This window comes from Cimex lectularius, unplaced genomic scaffold (genome assembly GCF_000648675.2).
Source record: "Cimex lectularius strain Harlan isolate CLEC.00 unplaced genomic scaffold, Clec_2.1 scaffold46, whole genome shotgun sequence".
In the NCBI taxonomy this organism is placed as follows: Eukaryota; Metazoa; Arthropoda; class Insecta; order Hemiptera; family Cimicidae; genus Cimex; species Cimex lectularius.
The window spans coordinates 1,764,120-1,787,529 of NW_019392654.1; the positions used below are offsets into that span (position 1 = coordinate 1,764,120).

General features: G+C 34.4%; 1 protein-coding gene across 1 annotated transcript in view; it reads right to left on the reverse strand.

Annotated features, from left to right (window-relative positions):
- Nucleotides 1-23,410, reverse strand: part of LOC106671036 (zinc finger protein 134-like) — a 148,187-nt gene that overhangs the window by 102,196 nt on the left and 22,581 nt on the right. The window contains exon 2 of the mRNA XM_024224582.1: nt 2,979-3,141. Within this exon, the coding sequence (XP_024080350.1) occupies nt 2,979-3,140 (162 nt within the window). The 5' untranslated portion in view covers nt 3,141. The remainder of the gene's footprint in view (nt 1-2,978; nt 3,142-23,410) is intronic.

Sequence of the window (23,410 nt, forward strand, 5' to 3'; positions counted from 1 at the left end):
TTACTTTTTTATTTCTGTCTGTCTGTCTGTCTGTCTGTCTGTCTCTATCTCTCTCTCTCTCTCTCTCTCTCTCTTTCTATCTTTGCTCTTTCTTTCCATTGTTCATTACTTTCGTTTTCTCTCTCTCACGTTCTCTCTCTCTCTCTCTCTTTCTCTCTCTCACTCTCTCTCTCTTTCTATCTTTGCTCTTTCTTTCCATTGTTCATTACTTTCGTTTTCTCTCTCTCACGTTCTCTCTCTCTCTCTCTCACTCTCTCTCTCTTTCTATCATTGCTCTTTCTTTCCATTGTTCATTACTTTCGTTTTCTCTCTCTCACGCTCTCTCTCTCTCTCTCTCTCTCTCTCTCTCTCTCTCTCTCTCTCTCTCTTACACACACACACACACTTTCCATCTTTCTTTCTGCACTCTTTCCTGTCCGCATGAAGTGCCTTTTTTTCTGTCTCTCTTACTCTCTCTATCTGTCTATCAGCAATAATGTCAATCTATTCCTTTTCATTTTCTGTCACTATTTTGCTTTCCTTCGATTTCCCTTTCTTTCTAATCTCCCTTTTTCTTTCTCCTTATCTCTGTATGTAATTTTCTTCTTTTGTCCGTTTGTTGTTCATACTGTCAATACAGTTCATTCGCCGTTCCTCAATTCACTTAATTACTCATGCATCATTCAGTCAGCCCACACATTACTGGATGACTTCCTTATATATTCTTTGATATTGTGTTACAAGTTAATTATTATTTTAATGTCGTGAAGACATAGAGATTTTTGAATTTAAAATAACATTTTAATTACAAGCTCTTATCATACTCTATAGTTTAAAACCATTTTCCATACTTTCTGTTCATTATAAAAGTGTATAAAATATTTAACATTAAGTGGTCAACAAAAGTGTCGGTGAATTTAAATGACAATTCAGTTTTTAGATCTTCTAGAACTTAAAAAATGTAAGGTTACTTGAATAAGTGGTACAAAAAATAAAACGAAATAAGTGAACTAATAAATCGAAAGAAAGTCCTATTCGACCTTACACTTGACTTTAAAAGTGATCCATCTCTATTTAGTTGTAACATCCGGTGGAATTCATTTTCTACTTTCAAACTCACTTCGTCTTTAGTAGTAATAAATTCGTATTTTCCAACGTCGTATCGCCTTAAATCTCATGAGTAATGGTTCATACAAGTTGGTATGAGGGAATTTATAACACCAGTAAGTCCGGTATTTAAAAGTGCATTTGCCTCATAAATCATAATAGAACAGGCTAAGAGTCGATCATTTTAGCCCCTCGTTGTTCCCCCTTCAAAGAAGAAAGACGATTAGACGAATTTTCAAATACATCAATAACAATTGAATAATAATAATATATAGATAGATAAATGGTATATGGAGAGAGAAAGAACAAAAAGGACATAAATTAGGGCATTCGCCACCTAAGCAAGAATTGTTTATTTTGTAAGTTTTATACGATATATTTCATTTTGATTTGTTTTTTAATTTTACCTAAAATAATTAATTATAAAAGCATTTAGTGTTTATTTATCCAACTATAATAAACTTTATAATAACTTTAAGTGAAAGCATAAAAAATGTAACATGCTATAAAATTTCTTTATATTTTTGTTTATATTTATATCGAACTATAATTAGATATGTTTTCATTTCTTGATAGAATCGACCAACAGTTGTAAATGTATTGATCTAGTGACCAAGATTGTGGTTAAGGTTGGGGATATATCTTCATTCAAAAACATTTTAGCCAAGCTTTCGACTTTTTTCTGAAATCATCCTCAGGGCCTGAGTACGAAGAATAGGAACATCAAAAACATACATTTCAAGACACTGATAGAATAACATGATTCATTTTATGTAGGTCCCTGTGGATGATCTCAAATAAAGTGGAAAGCTTGGCTGAACTACTGTTTAATTAAAAACACCCCCAACCTCGATCACAACCTCAATGTTTTATTTTATTAATGACTTATTATTTTCAGAGATGATACAGTTTGAATAATGAAATATAATACCTTATTTGGTTTGTGTTTTTGCATTGAAAAATATATTTTTGGACCCTTTTAGTTCTTTTTCGCAAAAGTAATTAAATATGTTAAAATTCACTGTTTATTAATGTCGTTAGTCTTCAGTATCGCATAGTATTTTTGGTCGTGAAAGAGGGAAAACGTTTTAACTATACCATACTATAAAAGGAATTTTCATACTTTATTTCATTTTCCGTTAGATTTATTATGATTAGAATAAATTAGTCTTCTTAGTAATGGAAGAGATTAAGCCAGATCGGTGGACTAAGCAATAATAAAATCTCCGCTTCCGTAATTACTTACTCTAGATATATAAAACTGGAGAAAAGATCTGGGTGAGTGTAATTTATCAACCTGGGCTGGCAAATTTTGGACGTTCCTTTCAATTTGAGCATTTTCCTAACGCTTATAATCTTCGTTGTAAAAAGTGACTATTCAACCATTTACTCAGCTTGACATGGACATGCAACGGGGTTCCCTTCGTCATGGAAAGAATATGCACGTTGCCTCTCATCCAACGAGCCGTTTACTTCTAACAACGTCGCTTCCAATTCATCCACGTTTACTACAACATCCTACGACGTTACATTTAAAACATTCAATCCATTTTATAGAACTTCTGAACGTATTCCTTTATTTCGTTAACATAGGTAATAAAATCAAACCAATAATGCATTGTTCTCATGTTTTATATTTTAAAAATTGAAGAATCGTTCTCTGCATTTATGCAAAACCCAGAAAAATTTTTGTTTTCAGGTAGCCAATCACTTTCAATTTAATTTCTTGAAAGTAAGAAAATCGGATGGCCAATGTTGGATGGTTTCGATTAAAATTATTAAAAACATATACGAAATGGTAATAGAGATTTTAAAAGCACAAAATTGCTTTTGTGAAGATGTCGGCGGAGTTAATGTATTGTAAGTAATAGAAATTACAAAGTTTCGCTTACCTGTAAATATGGGCTTGATGCTGACAGAAGCACGCGATGAGCTTTGAGCCTTTTATCTTGGCAACAAAGCGTCACATCGACAAACGCTTCTGAAGCCAGCATGTGCCGAAGGTAGCCTAAAAGGCCGAGCTGGTGATGCCGCCACCTCACGTGCATCTCCATCCTGAAACAGAAATGATAAACGTCAAAAATGCTCACAAGCCTACCAGTTTCTATTTTTACAAATATAGGGCGTTCCAACTGCTAAAAGGACATTTCTGGACTGGTTTCTTGGAAATTTGATACCGGCTGTCGTTTTAGGACAAGCCCCAATTAAACGCGGAGTCTGGTTTCCTTTAAACTAAAAATCAACTTAATTAAGCTAAAGGGAATATGTTATTTCGTCCAATTTCACCCAGGACTGATCGGTTTAAATGAAAGAGAGAGAAATAAAACAGAATCCTTCGATTTCGATCTCATGGCATTAAGATTTGTAGCCGTGGTTCCAAAGGAAAAACATAAAAAAGAGACCCCATTTAGATTCTAAATCATTTTTGACTTTTTCGTACAGGGCTCGGTCGTAAAACCGTTTTGAGGCTAGGCCCAACGCTATGTATCTCTTAGGTGCGGCCTAAACTTTTCGAATACGTTTGATAACATCGCGCCTTAAGATGAAATATAACGGTAAAAGAAAAATGTCTTTAAATGTAACTGTCAAGGAAGATACATAATGTTGCCAATTAAATTTATGAACTGGCAATTCTAAGAAGAAAATAGAGAAAACTTTACAAAAATACCAAAAATTCCTACTGTAAAAATGCCTATAAGAATAAAATCAATAAGTTGTATTCTCCTTTGAAAGCACCATGTATTACAAATGAAATATCCAAATATAGAGGCTCAGCTATTTATACTATAACACTTATTATGTTGGCCAAACAAAACACTGGTTATATTTGTGCGAACAACAACACTATTTGGATTGAAATTACCCGGATAGGAATGGCACCTATATATTGTGGAAACATTGTCATGGACAAAACCAACAGTTTAACTTGAAAACACCAACAGTATAGACCGATATAACAAGGAAACCAGAAATAATAAAAAAAGCTCTACGCTTAAAATTGACGCCAAACTTGTAATATGCAAACAAAAAGTGTAAAAACAAGTGATATTTATGAAGGATTAATTTTGGTTGAGAAACACAGAAGGTGAAAACAGGGGGCCCCTCGACAATTAACCTATATCAAACTCATATTTATAAAATGTGTAAATAGTGTGTAAATAAAATGTGTAATTCTTAGAATTTATAATAATAGTAATTGTTAATTTAAATTGTTTTGCCATTTTAAGTTCACTTTTATTATACTCATATAACCAAAAATGGGAATATTTAATAATGGAATTGGTACATTATTATATTTACTCGCTTTCGGCCATTTGGTGTCTTTTAACTTTTTGTTTATACAGCCTGTGATAGTATACTTTAAAGAATATTTTGTAAGATTGTTCAGAGTAGTCTTTATATCAGTACTTGACACGAATTATTAGTAACATATAATTATGATTTTTCACAAAATTCAGATTTAGACTAGCATAAAAAAGATCAAATCTACATGTTAAATTATTATAAAATAGTGGATGAGAGTTTCTAAGTAAGTAATTTTGCAGTAACAATGGAATAGGTAATTTAAAAATGGAATAACTCGATATAAATATTTACACAAATATAGGTTCTATGAAAAGAGAAAATATATCCCGAAAAATCGGCCAAACAACTATTTTTTTCCAATCTTTGTTCTGTGGTCGATCCTTTACATAACAAAACCATTTACGTTGCCGCTCTCTTAATTTGAACTGGTTCGAATTGAATTCATACTTTACAATAGACATTATTAGCCATGCGCGTAAATTAATTATTTAATATCTTATTTGGACATTATTTGGATATTTAACATTTATATTGAAATAATTTTGATTACAGCAAATAAGGAAAAACATTTTTAGAATTGCAACACTTACTGAAAAAGTAGGAATTATTATAGGATTGGTTATATCTATATAAAACCATTTACATAATAATAAGACAACATTATTATTTTAGTAGTGCCCTAAATATAAAATTTATAAATGAAAAATAAGGAAGAGTTGAAAAGAGAGAGCATTGCTTTTGCAAAAAATAAATAAATAAATAGACCATCAATCTGGCTGAAAAACCATTTCATATTGGATCTCTTTCAGCTCTTCTGCGTCAAATTGATCCGTCATGTCTCGCGCCTTATAATTAATTTTGGAAATTGAATATTTATACAGCACATGGCACGCAAAACTGGATTGTTCCGGCCAACTTAATGAGACCGTCATCATACTGACGGGTTTAAGATAAATCACTTTACAAGACTTTGGCTACATAGTTTTTGCATTTTTCTTTCTTAAACTTTATAGTTCTTCAATAAATCTATTTAATATTTGACAAGATATCTTCTGACAAAATTTAAAAAAAATAATGGTACACTAAAAAATTAATGTTACAAAAAATCTATGTTCGACACAACAAACTTTGCCTACAATTCTTCCAATCTTAATTGATTAAATATCTTTTAATATATTCAACAACCCTCTCAAACTTATCCATACTCTTTCCATTCAGTATGGATAATTGATGGTCTTCATCAATCATTTTCGCACTTTCATAGTAATCGTACCAACAACTCTCAATGTCATAGTTCCCTACTACATGTATCAATATTGTCTTAGCATCACTTCAAGGTGATAAATTGAATTTAATAGTTATTCTTTGTAAAATGGTGAAAAAAAAACAGATGGAAACTTTAAAACGATTTAACCAGCCTCGTGTACTTGCTCCTTTGAGCAACATCTGAAATTAAATTTTTAACAAAGTCTGTTACATTTCCTGCTACACCCTGCAAGATTCGGAACAGCCAGGACAACATAACAAACTTTTTTAAACAAAATGTTTACCTTCAATAAATATAATGAACATTGTAGATTCAAATGTTCAATTATTACAACGGTCCTGGTAATTTCTTCCTTTAAATCATTAAAAATGTATCTATAAACAAGCTTGTAATTTGATATAAAAATCATATAATTAAAAAAAAGCTAAAATATAAAAATTTTATGTATAAAAATATTAGTTTATAATAGAAACAACAATTGATATACTCTTTGTTAATTGTGTATGATTACGAATACAACGGGTTACACATCCCTGACGTTTACACTGGCAACGAGTCAACAACACCCGTAGGCCCAGGAACCCTTCCTGAAAAACTTTCTAATAAATACCACAAAATAGGAGGAAGTGCCGAATGGATCAAGTCGCAGACTCGTACGTATTAGAACCACATCCTAGGACAGAGGCAGGCAAAAGACTACCAAGAACCTTTCTTTTATTGTTTTGAACTAATTTAGACGATTTTCCATCTTGGTCATGGACCATTTATGAAATTTGCTTCATTTATTTACAAATCGTCAATTTTGAATAACACTGTGGTCCAGCAAAGGATACATGTGTTAAAAATAATTCCTACCCTCTTAGGGATTTATTATTCGTGATACACCACGGATTCTAAAGTTTGAAAGGATTAAAAAACGGTATCTCGAGTTGAACCAACACGCTAAAAGCTCTTGCAGTATAAAGTGTTAATTAATGATAACGGCCCTTTGGCCTAGCACTTTTCAACAATTATTTTCAATGGGAATGAACGGATTAACATTCAACACAGCGTTGACATTTTAACCAAATGTCACAGGGACCCTTTCTCTCAGCTTGAAAAGGCAAGATTGATCGAATTCGGTTTAAAAGCACTTTTAGAGTTTGCTTTGAATAAGTTCAATGTCAAAGAGTAGAGCGAACAAGATTGCTAGCGTTTTTTCTTACAAGAAGAAGCTGCAAACGTGAGATGACCGATTTTAATTAAACAAGTTTTGGTAGGCGCTCGTTTACAAATCATGCTTTTCAATGTCTACGATACCTATAAAATCCAGAGAAGTTATGAATTACATTTCAATATCGCGTATTTCCTCCTCTTGACTTACATCTCGAAGACTTCTCTGCATACTTTCTACCAGTCTGTAAATGTTTCTTCGCTGGAGGTTAACTCTTTCTTCGCGAAGAGACCTTTCAAGATCGTCGAGTGAATCAGGAAGTGATGGACGTGCTCTTATTCATCTTTTGAGATTATTCCATAAATGTTCGATGGGTTTAAGTTTGGAGAACGGGCTGGCCAGGCTAAGACCCTGATGATATGCTGTGGTAGGTACGTTTGTACTATGGTAACGACATGTGGTCGGGCATTATCGTGCATTAGAATAGGATTGTCACTGATTTCATCGAGGATAGGCAACGCATGGTGTTCCAAAATTTCATCCACATAGCGAGTGGCCGTCAAAGACCCTCCACGAACAACAACCAAATCTGTGCAACTCTCCATTGAAATTCCCACCTACACCATCACTGAGGTACGTTGAAAAGGTTGGCTCTGGGAAAAATTACAGGCTTCGTACCTTTCATTTCGCCTTCTCCACACTCTTTCACGCCCAATTGGAGATTGTCCAAAGATCAAGACCGTGTTCTCGAGCTCGCATATGCCGTGTAATTCTGTGTGTTCTGGTCAATTCTGGTCCTCTTACGGGGCGAAAAGCCATCAGTCCATACTGATTTAATCTCCTTCCAGCAGTGCGATCAGAAATTAAGACACCTCGAACTTCCTGGAGCTGATGAATCGTTTGAACAACAGTAAGGTGCCGGTTTCGTAAAATTTTCAAGTCAAAAAACGGTCATCCTGTGGTTCTGTTACGCTAGGGAGCCTGAACCTGGCCTTCCATAGTAGGACCCAGTTTCTTGAAAACGTCTCACGGCTTCTCGCAGAGTTTCGTAGGGAACTCCCACAGCAATAGCCGCATACCTGATGGAACGTCCATCATTATTAAGTGCCACACCACGTCCAACATCCTTAGCACTAAGTGGCATTTTTAAGTTTAAAAATTGAAATTAAAAAAACAAAGATGAGAACTAAACAGTTTATTGCTTCAGAATTCAAATGAGACGTAATAAACAAATTAAATTCTTTGGGACATGTTTCTAATATTTTTCGACTTATATCCTATGTTATTCGACTCTTATTAAGGGATTCTTATAGTCCTGCTTGTCTATCTTGTTTAGCTTAGTGATCAAGTCAAAAGAAATGACAGGTTTATCTTTATCAATTCATCAATGTACTTTCAATCTTCAGTAATTCAAGCGATGAATATTTGTAGGTTTTTTTATTCAGTTCCAAGGATAGCAAAACTTCATATCAACGTCTATGTAATCGTCAGTGTTTTCCTCACCTAAAAGACTGCCTTTTACAGACGGTAATTGAAGGGTGAACCCTGACAGCTTCCACACGTTTTCGGTACGGGGAGATTTGGGCGAGCCGTCAGCCGAGCCCGGTGTGGGAGTGGGATTTGTAAACAAATATTCCGACATCTTGTCACGCTCATCTGACAAGTTCTTTTAATGATTTACGTAAATAAAGCCGCGGGAGACGCCCGCGACCAATGAACTTGGCTTTCTTGATTGGCAACTTCTAACGAACGGTAGGAAAAGAAAAAAGACAAAGCCAACGGCCGACGGATATCATTTGTGGTCACTTTTCCAGGCCGGGAACCCCGTCCGACCTTTTAAAACTACCGGTTTTTGAAGGGAATTAAGATATAAATCTTCTTAATGCCAACTTTCGATGAAATTTATTCCTCCCAGAAAAGCGATATCGGGCCCAAATTTGCTTAATCGTCTAGGCATGCAGGATACCCGAAAACACAAAGGGATCTACTCGGTTCAGCATATTCAGAACGAAACCAAAAGAAACTTAATCGTAAAGTATTAATTATTCAGTATATCTTGTCCTCAGTCTTTTTAGATATCAATGGAATTATTTATTAATATCCATCAGGGTTGAAGGTAATGTCATTTTGAAAGAATTGATTCCAAAAGTGTTAAAAAATATTCGAAATTTGAGACTTATGTTTGCCTATTAAGCCAAAAAGGTATCTGTGGAATTAATAGATAAAGAACAAATATGGAAGTAGTAGGAAGTCTATAGTATTATGGGACAAATGAGCAGAGGCGTTGGCCACAATGTCCTAAACAAATAAAGGCAAAATTTTGCAACGAGCCACGATATTAGTTTAATGAAACTTATGGCCTCAGCGGTTAAGGCGTTGAGCCATCACTGAGAGGGTAGCAGGTTCGAATCCCAAAGACTCTGAATTGGAACCCACAGCAGAAAGTTATTTTGTCAAAAACAACAGAGAAAAAAAAATATTGTACCAAGCTTGACTCTCATCAGGTTAGCCTATCGTCAGCAGGCGAAAGCAAGTTTTCTATCTAAAATCCATTTTGAAAGTCCTTATTTTATCTGGCAAACATTCTCCGTATTAATAGCTAGTTCAAGTATGATACATTCTCATTAAAACCTTGGACTCTTGACATCTCATCGACTTTCAATTTCCGCGTAACGCACACATTATTTATTCCTTGACCTCGGATTAAACGGTAAGACCGTAAAAATCTTTCATTACCAATTAATGATGGCTAGTTTCAAAACCATATAATTAAAGACCAGACGCCACAAAAGAAATTATTCAATTTAGATAATGCATACTTAGCGAATAACGAAGTGTTAATTTATTTATAAACTGAGCCTCTATAAAATAGCAAATATACGAAAGGTTTAAAATGTTATTAACCACCTAAATACTTCTGACAAAAATGTCCTCTACTAATGAACCGTTCTGCAGAGTCTTTTCTTATTTTTTAGAGAAAAGCATGTCGTTCGAACCAGATACGTGTTTTGGCCGATACCAGCGAGAATCTGAGAAGGCAGAAAGGTTATGTACACTAAAAGGCAAAAACAGTGGCCACCTTCGTTTTTTAAAATTTATTGATTTAAGTAAATCTTTGCAATCGTTATAAATTTTAATTTTTTTTTATAAGTTATACCCAAATAAAAAATTAAATAAAAATTAAACTGAGTAAAACATTTTTACCTAAAATGTTGCACTGGACGCAATGAAGAAAATATTCAATTCAGTACATAGTATTTCCAATCACCGCTTGCATTCGACTTGCCATCGATTTTATGTGATTTTGAATGTAGCACTGTGGAATATTTTCATACTCCTCCAACAGCGCTATTCCATTATTATTATGCATTTTTGACATGCATGAAAATAAAACGGACGCAAATTAGTGGCAAATAAGGAACAACTTCTTCTGTTAAAACATCTTCAATGTATCGCGAAGATGTTAGGAAACCCTCGATGAAGATCAAGTGCGACCTTCCGTACAAATGCCCACACCACCACCACAATAGCTTCTCCGGAGTGACAATGTATTGAAGAGATATATCGCTCTCCAGTTCTTATCTAAACCCTCTCTCGACCTCCAGAAGACCTTAAACAAAACCTTGACTCATCCGCAAACAAGATTTTAGTCCAATCTTGCTTAGACCAATTGATGTGATTTCTTGCGAAACTTAAACGATCAGTTCTGTGCCTTGTCAGAAGTTCTGGATCTGTGGCAGACCTTCTCGCACATAATCCAGCTTCTGAAAGACTTCTCCTTGCAGTGCATAAACCTACATTAACTTTTCTAACGAATTGAAGTCGTTGATTGATCTCAACAGAGGTAGAATGTAGATTACAGAGTGCAACAATCATCTCTCTGAGATGTGACACAATGCGGCCTGATCCATGCCTTCTTATTCATATTATCCTCCAGATTTGGTAGCTATGGAAGACCCTTCGGACAGTTGTTCTGGAAATGTTAAGCACACTGGCCACATACGCTTGTCTTCTTCCATTTTCCAACAATGGTATGATTCTAGCCGATTATGTTTCATTTAGAACCATAACTGAAAAAAACGTTCAACTTAAAAATGTTACAACCAAAAAAAAATAAATAAATAATTAAAAAATAAAACCACCGGAAGTTAGAAAGAAACTTTACAAAAAACAAACAAAGAAGAGATTGACTATTCAAAGATTTATTTACAAAATCCAATTGTAAACATAAGCGGGATAGCTGTGTTTTATTTTCCTCCAACCCTTTAAAACGGACAAATATTATTGTAAGATAATCAATGGAAGAATGTCTAAGAGATAATTAAAAATATAAAAGGTGGTCACTTTTTTGCCTCTTAGTGTAGATCATCAAACTACATGTTTATTTGTCCGGATTTTTATTACAATTCCGTACGAGATCCTAAGTTCACTTGATTCGGTAAGATAGTAAGTAAATATTTACATGAATTACACGAATATAGTTCAAAACCTTTGCAGATGTTTGGTTTATGATTAAAGCCGGTTAAGAGATAGTGTAGTTATTTAAAGAATCTTTTAGCTCGAGATTCAAACTCGTCTTAACGTAATGAAGTAAGCGTTTATCTCCATGCAAATCTCATGGTTGAGATTCAATGCGGCTAAAATGATTAGCCGCTTACATGCCGAACATGCAAATGTCTAAATTTACTCTCTGAAAGGTCAAATAAAGACATCGGATCCCTTTGGAAGATCGTGTCCGAGTTTCGTTTTACGACAGTACTTACTGTTTCAACGACCCTGTGCGGCGATAATGTTTAAACACATGGTTTCGTAAAATCGTGAATGAGCAGGATCTGATGACGGGTGGAACCAATTATTTTCTATCCCTTTCAGTACAGGTAAGTAGTAATAAATGAAATAACCACCCCGTGACCTGAGGGAAGCACTAATCTTTCTAATGTACTGAACGTTTTAAAACTCCTCCAACTATTTCAGTCCGTTACGGTTCCGAGCCCTGGTGAATTTATTCCCTTACGGTCCACTTGTACAGTATGAATGTTGTATGTCAAGGGTCAGTAGTTGGCACCCCGCGGCCTGTTTTAACTTTAAAGGCGTTCTTACTCGACTACGGATTCCACGTGGAACCAGTTTATTAGCTATTTGCTACTATTAAATTACTTCCCGGTGTCAAACATAAATATGTAATGTGAGAAAAGGTTACATCGTGAAATTACGATTCGTAATCACGGTTTATTAAGCACGTCCAACGCGAAAACGAGGTGCACACCACCTGCGATAACAGATTTGAAAGGGAAACAAGGTCTCAAGGTCAAATCTGGCACGGGCTTTACGCCGTTGGACAATCCGTTGACCACAAATTTGCCGATTGCACCACAAACGAAAGTCAATGTTTTTTTACGATTTTTCATCTAAAAATCAATCGTTGAATTCTTTTTCAACTTTACCATTTACTTGTCATTGTCATTTACTTTCAATTTGCATGTAAGGCAGACTGTCCACTGACCCCAAAGTAATTATGTCCTGTATAGTAAAAATTGCATCTTTTGTTCTTTTTTTTTTTTTTGTCTTTAGTTTTTGTTTTTATTTTATATTTTTCACTCTCTTATTCTATCTAGACTTATACATGTAACCAAAGCTAAACATTTTTTGTACTCCGGCTACTCAAGGAACGTTTATATGTTAAATTGCTAAACTATCACCGATACTTATTTGTATTCATTATATAATAAGTGTTCCATTTACGTTTGAACGTTACTGGCAATTTTAAAATGTTTTATATGTAACTATGGACTTGTACCAACTCCTTGACGAATAAAATATTACTTTCTGTCAATAAAAAAAATATTAAAAAAAATAAAACTTTACAAGCTTAACTTTACATAAATATAATTAATTGCACATACTACAAAAAATCCGACCTTACGAGAACTAAGCTTTTAAGGCGTTTTAACATTCTAATGGCATAAAAATATGTTCCGGTAATATTGGTTTGTATATATAAAACATTAGGAAGATCTTCTCGCATTGTTATCATTACTGACAGATTATGAAATTGTATGATCACTTTATATTAAATAGGTATAATGTATAAATTGTTTTTTTCTCTCAAGCCATCGTCTTATATAAACCGGTTTGGTGACAACTGTTGACACTGTAAAATGAGACGTACGCTCAAATCATGCAGAAAAAACTATTGCTCTCTCTGGATACAAGGTTTACTCAAGAGATCAACGGTTAAATAGAAATCCTCATACGCTGAATAAATGATATGATAAAAGAAACGATAGATGAAAGTCTTTGTCAACGGGGAAGTTCAAAAAGTCCATAACAGTGTTATCTCAGATAATAGAAATCCGTCTCCCCGACGTTGCCTCACGTCGTCGGTAGTTGCGTCGGCCCGTACCCGAAGGAAACGAGGGAAAAAAACAACTACCAGGTCGTGAGGCCCCCGAGATGGTTTCCAATCTAAATGCCGTCTACCGTTAGAATAATACGGCTAAACTCAATTTTAATTTCGGGATAAGTGGTTCGAGCGGTTATAATGGACCTGATGATGACCGTCACTTCCCGGCCTGACATTCGCCACTTACAACGTCCTTTCGTTTATTGGCTTCTGTCTTCCTAGGAGCTGTCGGGGGAAAATTTTAATCGAAACGGAGATAATTAGAGACCTTGTGGGGGCTAAACGCTTATTTGCCTTATCGAAAATCGCATACCGGAGAAACCCGAGGGGCACTGGCGGTGATGTATATCTTTTAAACGTAAATCCAACAATATAGACAAAATATAACGAAACTTTCCCATTCCCATCCCATTGGGTAAAGGTATAATTATAATTTACTTGTTGAGTAATCCAAAATATAAAAAAAAAAAGAAAAATTCCTTTGCTCCGATATATTTTTAAAAAAGTAATTTCAATTGTACGTACTTACTCGATTTAAATTATTACTTAATACGATAAAAACTTTAAAGTGTCTGATTGTACGAATTAGAAAGTACGTGATTAAATGACAAAACATAAAGCCTGTGTGAGTTAGTTTAGTGACTTTATAACTTAGAAAAACTGGATAAGTAAGTGAGTTATGTAAGTAACTGAGTGAATAGTAAGTTAGTTTAATGAGTAAGTGAATTTTGTGTTTTCAGTGTTAGAAATATAGACGACTTTTTCACCCTCGAATACTCTGGATCATGGTACGGTCTTGAAGAAGAAAGCAAATTCAATTGTTACTGCCAAGTTTTCTTTGTCCTTGGCATGTTGGGATTGAGTCGGTCTTCATTGAAATTTCAGATCGCCTGTAAAAAACCTAAATATGTCAATCTGTAAACATATTTATGATAGTTTTGCTCCGATGATGACCTTAAAATAAGTCAAAAGCTTAGCAGTAACAACTGAATTTGCTTTCTCTTCAAAGACCATACTTTGATCCAGTGTTCTTGAATTTTGTGAGCAGCTGAGTGAATATGCAAATTAATTTAATAAGTAATTTTGTAATAAGTGACCAGGTAGGGTGAGTGGGACGGGGAGAATACTTTGTGTGTAATTGAAACAAACTGGGATAGTATGCGAATTTTGTGGGTAGCTGAGTGAATAAATAAACGAGTAAGTTTAATTAGTGACTTTGTAATAAGTGACCAAATTTAGTGAGTTTGCCGAACGAATAAGTGAATCAGTTTGGTGAGTGACGTTTTTAAGTGACCAAATGAAGCAAGTCAGTTTTGTGAGTAACTTAGCGTATGAGAAAAGTAGATTAATGAGTTCTTGTAATTAATTGACCAATTTGAGTAATTAAGTTTAGTGAGTAACTGAGTGTATGAGTTTGTTTAATGAGTTACCAAGAGGAATAAATTAGTTCTGTGCGTAAATGAGTGAACTTACTTTTAAATAAATAAAACTGATTGTGAGTGAATAATTGAGTTAGTTTATTATGTGACGTTCTAATGGAGCGATGATGTGGATGATTAATTCTGTGAGAAATTTTGAAAAAATAAGTAAGATTAAGTTTGGTAAGGTACTGACGTACTTAAGTGACTTACTGCGTTAATTAGTTCAAGAGATTTTTGAGTTAGGTTGATTACGTAATTGACTGATTGAGCGAATGATCTCACCAGCCATCGCTATCATACAAATCTTATTGTAGAAAAAAGGCGAAAAAGGAGATAAGTCTAAGTATGTGTTGTATGAAGGCAAAGGGAGAGTGCTTAAGAAAGAAGGCCAGAGAGTACAAAAAAGAAAAAATGACGTGATTACGAACAGCACGTATGATGGATATATCCTATGTAGATAGTTTACATTCTAACATCTCTCTCATTTATAATTTCAATTTTTTTCACAATAAGCTATGATTTGTTGAAAGTATGATTCATTTTCTAATGTTCTGTACATAATGATAACAGTGCAGTGGATACTTCCGAAAATGCGTTTTATATCGGTTATACGTGATCTGATTGACGCTGAGAAAGGCCCTCAAGGACTCTGGATGAGTCGTTACAAGGATTACTTGTTCCCCACGTGCCAAATAAAGCCAGCCTCGAAGGTAGTAATTTACAGAAAAGAAAAAAAAACACCACGAACGTGATAATGTCGAAGCGATGTGTAAATAGGCAAATAATACAACAGACTTAATAACGAGGAAAATCTTAAACAAAATACGTTTCTAATACGTAAATTTTGTGTGTAGACATTGTTGTTAATGATTGATGGACCCTAGGTTCAGGTAATTTTTGTGGAATAATAGGGAACTCGGGGTAATTAGCGCTGATACTGGGTACCTCAACTTTTATTGGGCCTTTGCAAGAAAGAAATCAAATAAAAAATAAGAAAATTTACCAACGGGGATAAAAATCCAGTTTGCAAATGCAGACGACCGACCACGTGATTATCGCACACGCCCATTCCCGTTCGAAAGTCCACCAATTATGGTTGATTTCAAAGAAAATTGACATGAAAATTACCAGTTTTGATATTTGTTCCGAGCCGTTTTAAAATCCTGAGGGGCCGCGGTACTTTGTGGCAGTATTTCTCGGATTAGCCGTACCGGCGCCGTATAAATTCGGCCAGGATGAGTCCGAAGAGAAAAAATCCCCCCCCCACGAGGTTAAACTCCAAATTGTATAGAAACGTGTAACAATGAATAAGGACGGAGACCCGACTACAAAAGAGGAAGGGTCAGTGCCCAATGTAGAAAAAATATGAATTTCAGGACGCCGGTAGAACTGGCATTCTTTCCGAGCGAGAACAGGATCCGCGATGAAGACAATGTGGCAATTTGGAGTGAGAACGAAACGAGCTTCACTGAATCATTCATGGAGGAATCATGGAGAGCAATATGGTTTCATTGTTTGCACATGAGCCCTGCCGTTAAAGCAATTGTCTTCTTAGTCACTTGATTCTCTATTGTGATTCTCTAATTAAAGATTTTTTTTCTTTTAGATTCTTCAAAGCGATCAAGAAAAGCATATCGCTGCTGTTGGGACTAGAGTAGATTCCTCCTTGTTTACTTAGTTAATTGACCTTTTATCGTAAAAGAGGAAATGTAAGGTCAGCCGGAATCAGCTATAGATATAATTATGTGCTATATAGAAATGTCAGGTTGAATTATAGTATCATTTTTTAACTTTTCAATATTTTCTAGGTGTATTGTCTCAGATCAACTTGGAATCAGAGGACTACTTGTTTTATCTTTCAGACCAGATTAAATGGTTCCCCTAAGTCGAGGCATCCCAAACTGTGGTCCCGACCCTAACTAGGGGTATTAAAAATAAAGATAGAATGAAAAAATAAAATTAAAAACTAATGACAATATGTGAAGCGTTCATCATTCCTTGATTCTCCATACACAATTGATGTGGGTATCGTCCGATTGCTGGAATTACGTTCTTAAGCCTTATCTTGTTGATGAACTACAATGTTAAATAAGCCAATGTTTTCAATATGTACTGTCATATTTATCAGATATTTCCATTAATGAGATGAGTCTTTCTTTTTAAGGGGAAAGTATCACAACTTTCGATGATAATGGCAAAGATAGCGCCTTCAAAACAAAAATCCAATTTTGGGTTTAATCTGTTGAGAAGGAAGAAGGGAGGGTTTTTCAGTGTTAAATTTTAAAAGAAACAGATCATGCGAAGGGCACGTTGATTGATGAAATATCTGAACACTTTCAAAATTTTGAGATGTCCTTTGTGCTCTACTCCCCAACCGCTCAAAGTACAATGTTACAAGATCATAAATGGGTCAGACCGTTTTCAGTTCGACAAAGCCAACCAGTCTATCTTCAGGTGAATAAGAATGTTTGATAGACATTACTTCAGACTCTACCTTGAAATCTACTTTCGAGTCCAATACTTCCATTTTTGACTCCGACTAAACATTTCAACCACTTGTTTAAAAAGCAAAACCTGTTCTTGTTCCATGTGCTACAATTTACTCATGAAAATCCGGATTTTCTGTTTATACAGTGCCTAAACTACCGTAACTAAATACCGAAGCTGTCCAGATGCTGAACCGGACATCCGTCTCCAGCTATCAGCAATTAAAACCAACATATCCGAATTGTGCAGGCTAAAACAACCTCACTCTTCCAATTAATTTCATTAATCATTCATGTTCAAATTATTACTTTTGAAATTGGCTCGAGTTTTACATAACTATTGATTCCTTCACTCCAGTTTGATTGTTGTCTTCCGGATTTTGTATATAAAGTTAAGTATGCAATCAAATATTTGTTTTTATAATGATATCCCCCCCTCTATCGCTTAATTAGGAACAGATTGGCTAATTTATAAAATTTTATTTTACTATATGCTATTCGTATTTAATTTTAATTACTTGAATGAAAGGGGTCAGGCGGCTAAAAAGTTTGGGAAGCTCTGTTCAAAGTAAACTACTACAAGAGTGAATGAGCGAACAAACAAGCGAGCTTAGTGAGTTGTAACTCAGCATCTCATTGACCAATAATTTGTGTTAGTACCTTAAATAAGTGAGTAAAAGAGCAATATCAGAGACTTATTGAGCTAATATATTTGGTGTCTTTAGCAATCAGGTATTCTAAAATTTGATAAAACTTTGATAGCATTTAAATCGTTTGGGCCTTATTTTATCATGATTTGAGAAAGAATAAATTTACAAAATGCATATTTATACAAAGATTAAGGATTGTTCGCACTACTCCTCAAGTTAACATAACTTTTTGAAATTCACTGTTACAAATAATTTTAAATTTAATTTAAAAAATTACCTTGAAGTTGATGATCTACATGAAAGCCGATTCCAATGATTTAAAAGAACACTTTTGTTGAAATAAAATCAACGAATAGTAGTATTACACTAGAGACAAAGGTGGTAGAAAAGGGTCGTGATCAATGAAAAACATAATTGTCAACATTTTAGTAATTATATTATCTTATCGCCTGTACAAACTATATCAGTAATATAAAAATATGTACCCCCAAAACCGTAATAGGACTAATATATGTAACAGTATATATTGTTTTGATCTTAATTTGCTGAATTTTAATTTCTTGAAGTTTGCAATTACTCATTTCCTCCAAGGATAAGGTTTCAATTGGTACAGTTAATATTTAAGCAACATTTAACTTAATTGCTGGTTTTTCGAACACAATGTTGAAGTTTTATTATTAACTCCTGTCTATTCGGGCGATTGACACAAACCTACAAACAGATAAACAAACGAGAGAACAATCATTCACTCATATAAATAAAACGACCAAGTTTTTGAACCTTGATGAAAACCCAGCTTTCATTGACAATCATTTTGATGTCATGATTAAAAGGTCTTATTGATAATATTTCTTCCATCCTTTCAGATAGTCAGAACTACACTACTATTAAAAGCAATTAAAGATAATTTTGACCATATTTATAATTAGGTTTGCCCGAACGTCAGATTTAATAAATACTTCAGACATATTTATTACCTCAACCCGCATATCAGAAATAATAAAATTACAATTTCGGTGTATGAATAATCAAAAGTCTTGCTCAAATGAGAGCAAGGGAAACATTATTTGTCAACAAACTCACCGTAACTTCCTTGTTACGAAGTCTACATTTATAAGACGTAAATCTGGTCTAAATTTTTGTTTTATTTAACCAAAACCAAGCTTAATTGATCAATTAACTTGTAAATATTTAACATATAGGATTTTAATGGTTCATAGCAGCACTTATAAATTTCATAGCAAGTTTAGTCAAAGTACATGTTTCTCAATCGGTGTGACGTATAATCATAGAACATGTGTAAACGAGAAAAGGGTCGCATTATCAGGTGAAGTAAGAGTATCTTAGTGAAAAATTATAACGCATCCCAATGGGGAAGAAATGATTACAAGCATTAAACACTAAGGTGAAAGGAATGGCATCTTTTATAGGAATTCGACGACACTTAAGAAGCTATCCGCCAGAATCCTTTGCCCGAGTCTGTTGAATTTTTCTAATGTATATATGTTTGAAATTGGTTAATGGCTTTACGGGTTTAATAACACTTGATATACATTATTGTGATGTTTTTTAAGGTTTTATCGCTTTTCAGCTTAGGACCTTTTTGTTATCAGGACAGGTTTTCACGGTCGGTCTTCCGTTTTCTTTTTCTTTTAAAGCTATCCTGGTTGTAGAATAAATAGTTAATCTTCATCATCAATGGTCCATTAAAGTCACATTTGAAGGGGCGAAGAGATAAGAAAAGGTCGGGTTAAAAAAACTTTAGGTTTATAACACAAGCATCACGTCATCTATTCTTTCGTTTGGGAAAAATTCAAAAGTGGCCAAAGGAAAGACAAAATCAAAAGGGTAATTGAAAATATTTATGTAAATTAAATTATTTATCTAAAAAAAAGAAAGAACATAATTTCATGTCACGAACTTGTCTTACTAGTAACAAGTTAATTGATAATCACACCTACGATTTTAAGAGAGAATAACAATTAGAAAAATTTTTGAAAATAGTAACTGCACATCAAGCCTACACATTCACCATTTGATCTTTTTATATGAAAAAACTTAGACTAATCTTCAGTTTTCAGAGTTTACTGATTGGCTACAAATTATGAGATGTTACACGTAAAATGGAAAGTATCTAAGAATAAAAAACTCTAAAAATATTCCACTATCATGCAGTCGATCGTCTAGGTTTAAATATTTTGGGTGGCCATTCGGAGAATGGATTAATTACCGTCAAATGTTGTTCAAATCGGGGGAATATTGCCAGATGGCCTTCCGTGATATCTTTTAATTATTATTATTTGTGGACTAGTACTTGTGTACATCTAGAACTTTAATTACAAAACCGAAAGATTAGCTTATATAATTTTTTTCGGTACCTATCACTGTCAAAAATTACTTAATAAACTGCTTGATAAGCTCATTTTCAAAATGACTTGATCCTCGAAAATCTGAGTAAGACCTCTCTCTGATTACTATACAGATAATAAGGTTGAGTTTCTGCTGATTATTACTGTCCATCAACTATCTTGATGTGATTTGAAAGTCATCACTCTTCATAGTTAGGGAAACTACATAAACTGGACGAAAAGGAAATTACGCTTGAAGTGACATATTCGCTCTACTAGCCAAGCCTGCTGGACAAGTTATATTTGATTTGGTTTGTCATTCGCCTTTTTGGACAATTACATTCAAATCTCAAAAATATAGATTTATTCTCTCTCTCCCTCACACATACAACTTAAATTTTTAATAAGAATCAATGTGGAGAGTTGGTGTTTTCAGTTTGTATTTTAATCAACGCATTAAATATAAACAGGTATTAGATATAGCGCCCACGGGATGTATATTGTTGGACTGGAGCATTTTAATCCGGCACCGACATGTTCACACTATGAATAAAAAATTCAAAAGGTAAAGGAATAAAGAAGGCAGGTTTTAAACTAGAATCGGCTACCGGCTGGATCAACACCTGTTTCTTAAAAAAAAAAAAAAAAAAAAAATTCAGACTCAGAAACACGCGGTCCGAAGGTACAAACCGTACAACACCTTTTTGAAATGCTAAACAAACCCCTATACGGTATATATTATGAGACTGAAAATGGAAATGAGCTCTGATTTGAATAAAGAAGTCATGAATTCAGAGCAAAACAACAATGCAACAGCCAACCTATACGATCAGTGTTACAACTTAGGACTTAGGGGGCTCATCGTGATCAAATCCGCCTCCTAATTGCAAAACAAGTCTGTTGATCCGTTAATATTAGTTTAGGTTATTAATATTGTATATTTCTATAAAAGAATTGTGTTTGGAGATTAAAAATTTAATCATTCATTTACCTAATGATAATTCATTTACCGTGTATCATGACTATATGGTAAATAAATTGCGTACCATTTCCCTCTTCTCTAGAACCACGAAATAGAAATCCTGCCAGTTTATTCGTATAAAGAGAAAAAAACTGTTATATATAAATGGCAATTGTTGTTTAAGTAGTCACGACCACCCAGTAACCATAGAGGAAACAATCCCATTAAGATTTAAACCCAGTTTATTGTTTAAAATATATAACTAAGGCATAATCTCCTCCCAGTGAACGGACATGAAAGAAGTGAAAGGTAATTAGCTGAGATTCAATACTGCACCAAGTTAATCAGCCGTGAAATTAACTGAATAAAACAAAAACTTAATTAATTTGTCCGTGGAAGGAAAATGTTTTACTACAGCTATTATCAACATACCAACAACTGCATTATTCTTGAAACCTAACACAGTTAAATATATAATATAAATATAATGTAACTAGAATAGCTCGTTAATGTTTCATGTACACTTAAAGTTGCACACTTAAAGTTGCTCAATAGTTTTATAGGTTAACTTTACTGGTAGAAACTTGAAAATTGCAAATTTTTATCTTTTAAATATGTACTTTTGCGTATAATTTATAAAGCCGTTTCGTAATTTTGCTTCTAACGGTGTTTCCAGTTTTAATTGCCCTAAGAGGGTTGCATTCCGGAAAAGACTTTTATAGTCTTGCTGTTTTAGAATTGTTCGAGGGCGGGTTCGAAGATAGGGAAGGAAGAAACGAAAAAATTTTTACCGGCCATAAAACAAGAATGGCAATCTTTTATGACGTCGGTTTTATACCATTGGGCGGAAGGAGGAAAAGTTGGAATCCGCATGGTAACGACTCTCAACTATTGGGTTGTCCGGAAAATAATGCAGGATTTTGGTATTAAACAAAAAAAAAGAAACTAGTTACTTTAAAGCAATGTTCTTTAATCAAAATAATTTCCCATACTCTCAATACATTTCTCCCAACGTGTTGGTAACTTATTAATTCCGTCTGAGTAGAATTCAGAATTTTTAGAATTGATAAAGTCAATAAATGCATTTTCCAGTTCCGTTTGATTTTTGAATATTATGTGTTGTAAGTAGTGGTCCAGGTGTCTAAAAAAATGGTAGTCAGTAGGCGAGAGGTCCGGAGAGTAGGGTGGGTGAGGCAAAGTTTCATAGCCAAGCTCCAATAATTTTTGTGACGTTACACGTGACACATGTGGTCGAGCGTTGTCATGCAACAAAATGGGCCCTTTCCGATTGACCAAAGAGGGCTTCATTACTGCCAATTTCTGATGCATGGTATTAATTTGGTTACAGTATGATTCAGCATTGATGGTTTCGCCAGGATTTAAGAAGCTGTAGTGTATTAAACCAAATGAAGCCCACCATACCGTAACCATTACCTTTTTTTGATGAGTTGGGGGCTTTGGAAAATGTATTGGAGCTTCTCCTTTGTCGAGCCACTGTCCAGAACGTCTAGTGTTATCGTAGAGAATCCACTTTTCGTCACATGTAACAATTCTGGCCAGAAATGGGTCATTTTTGTTTCGACAAAGAAGTGATGCACAAACATCAAAGCGCTGATTTTTTTGGCGATCGTTTAATGAGTGTGGAACCCAATTTTCGAGTTTTTTCACTTTTCCAATCGCCTTGAGGTGGTCAGCGACGGTCGTTTTACTGACTTTGAGTTGCTCTGCAAGTTCTCGAACAGTTGTTTTGGGGTTTTCTTCCACCACTGATCGCAGAACATCATCATTAAGAGAGGAAGGCCTTCCACGACCTTCTTCATCTTCAAGGCTGAAATCTCCCTCCCGAAATTTTTTAAACCACCTTTGCACAGTGCACTCATTAACACAACCCTCGCCCCAGACTTGGTTAATGTTTCTAGCCGTTTGGGCTCCGCTTCGGCCGAGTTTAAACTCGTAAAAGAAAATCGTACGAAATTCTCGCTTTGACATTATAAGGATGACTGAATTATTTCCAAGTAGCGGAATGCTACAGAGGTAAACAAACAATATCATTTGGAATGAGTAATCCTGTAAACGTAAACAGAATATTTTATATAGATTTTTTTTAATGAAAACTTAAAATCCTGCATTATTTTCCGGACAACCCAATAATTTCCACCCTTGCCAAATTTCGTGTACTACCGTTTTTCATATATAATTTTAAGACAAAAATACATATTTTGATAGACATATATGATAATTAGTCCTATTTATTCTATTCCAGTTTGGTAATTTTTGGTTTTTCATATTTTGTTTTACACTTTGATAAAGATCGTTTTACAGTTTATAC